The sequence below is a fragment of the Psammomys obesus genome, unplaced genomic scaffold (assembly GCF_907164565.1).
Source record: "Psammomys obesus unplaced genomic scaffold, mPsaObe1.curated_primary_1811, whole genome shotgun sequence".
Lineage (NCBI taxonomy): Eukaryota > Metazoa > Chordata > Mammalia > Rodentia > Muridae > Psammomys > Psammomys obesus.
This window is the reverse complement of record NW_026593982.1, coordinates 1,590,016-1,595,308: the sequence shown is the minus strand read 5'-3', so window position 1 is coordinate 1,595,308 and position 5,293 is coordinate 1,590,016. Positions and strand designations below refer to the sequence as shown.

The 5,293-nt window shown below is 46.9% G+C and overlaps 1 protein-coding gene across 1 annotated transcript in view; it reads left to right on the top strand.

Annotated features, from left to right (window-relative positions):
- Positions 1-241: 241 nt before the first annotated feature.
- Positions 242-5,293, top strand: part of Smyd5 (SMYD family member 5) — a 14,862-nt gene continuing 9,810 nt past the window's right edge. Inside the window, exon 1 of the mRNA XM_055617600.1 lies at positions 242-337. Within this exon, the coding sequence (XP_055473575.1) occupies positions 242-337 (96 nt within the window). The remainder of the gene's footprint in view (positions 338-5,293) is intronic.

Sequence of the window (5,293 nt, the reverse complement as noted above, 5' to 3'; positions counted from 1 at the left end):
TCCGTTATTCTTGAACTTCAAGATAGGCCGTCGAGTCACACACAGACTACCATAAGTACAAGCACACAGGCGGGCCCTGTTCCAGCCAGTCAAGCAACCAATACACCAAACGCCTTGACTTGCTGCAGAGCTCGGCACATCCCGGGGGCAGGGTAGGATCGGAGAGTGAGCGCTCTCGGGGCTTAGTGGGCGGGGCCTCCCGGGGTGGGGTCAAGGGTCAGAAGGCGGAGGCGTGCCCAAGATGGCGGCCTCCATGTGCGACGTGTTCTCCTTCTGCGTGGGCGTGGCGGGCGGCGCCCGGGGCTCCGTGGAAGTCCGTTTTGTGAACAGTGCCAAGGTGAGGCCGGATCGGACCCCGCTCGGAGAGCCATTCCGGGGACCCATTCCACAGCCTTGGAGTACGGCCCACTCGGCGCCGGGCTGGCCCCTGCTCGGTCCCGGGACGCAGGGTCTGTTCTCGTGCCGGGGATCTTGCCCGGGCTCGTGGCGGTATCGCGCGGTGGAGGGTAGGGGGAAGCCCAGCCTGGGAGCCTGCGTGAGCCCCCCTCCCGGCGGAACCCAGCCCACAGGCGGGTGGCCGTGCTGCTGCTGTTCTGGGTGGAGTTGAGGCTATAAGAGGTCTTGGGGTTGGGGGATATCCTAGGCCAGGTTGAGGGGCTCTTGGCAAGGTTGGGGCTCACGCTGTTCAGGAGGCAGTGGTGGCGGAGTGCTTAGCCCAGCGAACTGAGGTATAAAGCAGCGTGGGCCCCAGCGACCCTTCTGAGTTATGGGTGGAGACTTGGAGAGCTAGGGGACTTGGACTAGAGCGCACACACCGAGCGCTCATCTGAAGGGTTTTAAGCAAGAAAATGAATAACATGATTTCGTAATTTGTATTATCGTGGGGTTTTTGTTTTGTTTGTTGTTTGTTTGTTTGGAGGCAGGGTCTCACCATGTAGTTCTGGCTGCCCTGGAACTCACTATGTAGACCAGGCTGGCCTCTGCCTCTCTATTCCTGGATTAAAGCCGTGTCACTCTGGCTCTAATTATGTTTTATTCCTTGTAGAATAGAAAATGCATATAAGATAAAAATCACTCAGTATTGTACTTGTGTTCACACACATATATATGTATATACACACACATATAGGTACATATATATACGTGTGTGTTTGTATGTATATGTGAGTTACATCTTTAAAAACTACTTCTCATTTGAAATGAGGTCCTCTTGTACTTCATGATGGCCTTGAACTTCCGATGTAGCTGAGGCTGGCCTTGAACTTATCCTCCTGCTAGCACCTTCCAAGTCCTGGGTTACCAGCATGGTGGTAGCTGAAACACCCCCAGCCCCACCCATTGCCACGCCTCCCCCTTGTTTCTTTTTATGCATCTTTTTAGTACTTCAATATTAATGAGCCCATTTTTACTTGGTTAAAGGGTTGACTGATATTGTGTCAGTGGAGTGTCACACTTCACTTAACCAAATCCTTATTTATGGCTCCTTTATGTCATATCTTATTTATCACCCCTGAGAGCAGAGGTCTTGCTGTTGGGTTTCAGTGCATGTAGACTTTTGTTCTCTCCAGCACTATTCCCTCTATGTCTTTGCCAGTTGACATATGCAAAGTGGTATTTTATTTTCATTTGCAGTCCTCTGAGTAAAAGTCAGGTTGAATAATAATAATGATGATGATGATGATGTTGTGCATATCCTTGGCCCTTGGCCCAAGATGTCACCTCTCTGGTCATCTGCTGTCAGCATCTCCACATCTGACTGGGTTCTCATTATAAGCTTCTCTTGCTTTTCTGCTTCATAGGCATTAGAGACACTTCTCTCCTTCCTCATACCCTTTGTGTCCTTAGCTGCTCATATCCCCATCAGCACCCAGAGCCTCTGGTGGTCTTGGGGCCCCACAGATTGAGGTGCCTCGATCCAGTGGTACCTGTTATCTCTACTAGCCCTCCTCTATCTTGGCCCCCTCTTTTCTTCACTTCTCAATTTTTGCTTCTACTAGTCTTGTCCAGTTCTGTCCTAGCCTTCTCTTAAGACCACAGCTGGTGACTGGGTCTAGTAGCCCTGGCCTGTATTCCAGCAACTCAGGAGACTAAGGCAAGAAGACTCCTGTGAGTTCCAGGCTAGCCTTGGGTACAGAGTAAAATCCTGTCTCAAAAAAAAAACCAAACAAAAACAAAACAAAAAAAAACCTCCAGCTGGTCACATTCCTCTGCCTACCCTAATCTTCTGTAGGGGAGACTCACCTTCCATGTGGACTTATAGCTTATTTTGGTAGCTGTCTTTAGGCTGCTGGCAGCTAAAGTCATCTGTTGGGGTTGTTTGTAATTAGTCTTTCCCTTTGTGTCAGCTTCCTCAGATTGCCACCTAATACTCATGCCTGGTTTAGGCTTAGGGTAATGAGAATTACTTATTCTTTGAAAGTTTTAGAGAACTGCCTCCTGAAGTATGATGGGAAGGACAAGAGTAGGGGTAGTTTTCAGCCACTCTGTTCTGCTTCTATGGATATCTACATATCTATGAACTGTTTTTTGTTTGTTTGTTTGTTTTGTTTTTGTTTTTTGGTTTGGTGGTTGTTTCTTGTTTTGTTTTGTTCTGTTTTGTTTTTGGAGACAGGGTTTCTCTGTAGCCTTGGCTGTCCTGGACTCACTTTGTAGACTAGGCTGGTCTTAAACTTACAGAGATCTGCCTGCTGCTGCCTCCTGGATTAGAGGCATGTGCCACCACCACCCAGTTTATCTGTGAACTGTTACGCCAGAGACAAATCAGTGGGGACTAAAACCTAACGAGGACTAGTAGGTGCCAATTGGAAGGGTATACTGCTCTGTGCACTAGCTAGAGCCCAGCATGGGTCATTAATTTGGGCTTGCTTCCTTTTAAGTTATTTTGATAGCCAGACATGGTGGTGCACACCTTTGATCCTAGCACTGTGGAGGCAGAAGAGGCACACGGATCTCTGTGTGTCTAAGGCCAGCCTGGTCTACAAAGCAAGCCCAGGACAGCCAGGGCTATAGAGAGAAACCCTGTCTTGAAAAACCGAAAAAAGAAAACAAAACAAAATTACTTTCATAATTGAATTTTTCTAATAATCACTTACTGGGGATGTTATATTTTTAATGGACCCTTATGTACTTTAAAGTATTCTGTTATTACTTGTGTGTATGATATGTATGTGTATCTGAACATGGCTTCATGTGTGCCATATACATGTAAAGGTCAGAAGACAACTTTCAACTTTCAGTAGCTGCTTCTCTGTTTTCACTGTGAGGTCTGGAGACAGAACTCAGTCATCAGGCTTGATGCAGTAAGTATTTTCACCCACTGAGCCATTGGGCTGGCCTAATAAAGACTGTCGAATATACTGTCTGGTCTAAGAGTTTTGTATAATTCTCTCTTGAAGTTTGTCTTCCCTCCCTTTCGTTCGCCTTTCTCTTGTCCTTTTCTTCCTTTTGATATAGAACCCATTATATTAGTGGTTCTCAACCTGTGGGTCATGAGCCTTTGCGGGTCTAATGACCCTTTCACAGGGGTCACCTAAGACCATCAGAAAACACAGATATTTACATTACAATTCACAACAGTAGCAAAATTAGTTATGAAGTAGCAACAAAAATAATTTACGGCTGGGGGGCTCACACAAGAACTGTCACAGCATTAGGAAGGTTGAGAAACACTGCATTATTTAGTTCAGGTTAGCCTTGAATGTAAAGTAGTCCTCTTGCCCTAGCCTCCCAGATCCTGAGAAGCAGATGTGAGCCACAGTGCCCAACCTTTCATGCTTTTTGATCTTATGCATTGGAGATGTTTTTCTTGAAATACTTTTGTATGTTTGAGGAATTAAACAACTCTTGGTTCTTTTCTCTTTGTTTTTTATTTGTTTATTTTTGTTGTTGTTGATGAGTGGTCTTGAACTCCTGATCCTCCTTCCTACTAAATACTGTCTTACAGACACCAACCACCATTTCTCTGGTTCTCCTTTGCTTTAGTGACTATTTTCTGCATTTGGTCTTCCAGGACCTAAGGAAGAAGGAGATCTATAGTTATTCTTCCTCTCCCCATCATCTCCCCTACCCCCACTCTCACCCCGATCCCCAGGGTTTCTCTGTGTAGCCCTGGCTATCCTGGAACTCACTGTGTAGCCTAGGCCTCAGCCTCAGAGATCTGCCTGCTTCTGCATTCCAGAGGATGAAATAAGTTTGAAGCCAGCCTGGGTGTTGGTGGTGTGAGGTGGGGGGAAGGACATGGAAGGGAGAGAGGGTGGGGAGAGAGAGAGAGAGATGAGAAAAAGAGGAGAGAAAGGAGAGGAGAGAGAAAGAACAAGGGTTGTTTCCTCAGTCTTCATCTTGATGTGCCAGGTGTTCTAGGCTAGGCTTCTTAACCTTTGGTGCTGGGATTAAAGGCATGCACCACTACGCCTGGCTAGTTTAAACTTCAAGATCTGAAATTTCATAAGATTACATGGGTCTCTCTTCTTGCTGCGTTGTCCCATCCAGGAAGGCTGAGTTTTCACTTTGCTTGGCTGATCCCAGGCACAATGAAGTGTAGCAATGGGGCCTCCAGGAAGGCTAGCCAAGGGTGTGTCCTGGGCTTTGCCTCTGTCTTTATTTTACTTGCCTTTTTCTATAGTTAGTGTCTAGAGCTGGGTGGTGGCACATACCTCTTATACCTATCAAGAAAGAACTTTTTCAAGTTCAGGGGCAACCTGGGTTATGTAGGGAGACACTGTTAAAAAAGAAACTGTCTTGGTTATGCATAGGTTGAGATTTGCCCATCTGTACCCAGTGTCAGTGCTGAAGGGAAGCTGCTGTGGCAACCACAGTGACAGGGCATTTTTTTCTCAGTCACATTGTGATGGCAGCTTCTCTTTGGCAGGAGTGCCATCACTTGCTAACACAGTAAGTGTCAGGAGAATCATTAATTGCCTAGGTTCTTGACGTGCAAAGTGTGCCAGGCTAGGGTTCCCCAACCCCTAGACAGGGTTTCTCTGTATAGCCTTGGCTGCCCCAGATTATGCTCTGTAGACCCTAGGCTGGCCTTGAGCTCAGAGATCTGCCTGCCTCTGCCTTCCTAGTGCTGGCTCAGGCTAGGCTTTTAAACTCTTAGCATGCATAGGAATCTTTTGGCCTGTGAGATGGCTCAGATGGGAAAAGTGCCTGACAACTTGAGTTCATTCCTTGGATCCCATAGTAGAAGGAGAGAACAGACTGCTGTTATCTGATTGCCATTCAGCACTCACATTCAAGCATGTACATCACACACACACACACACACACACACACACACACACACACACACACA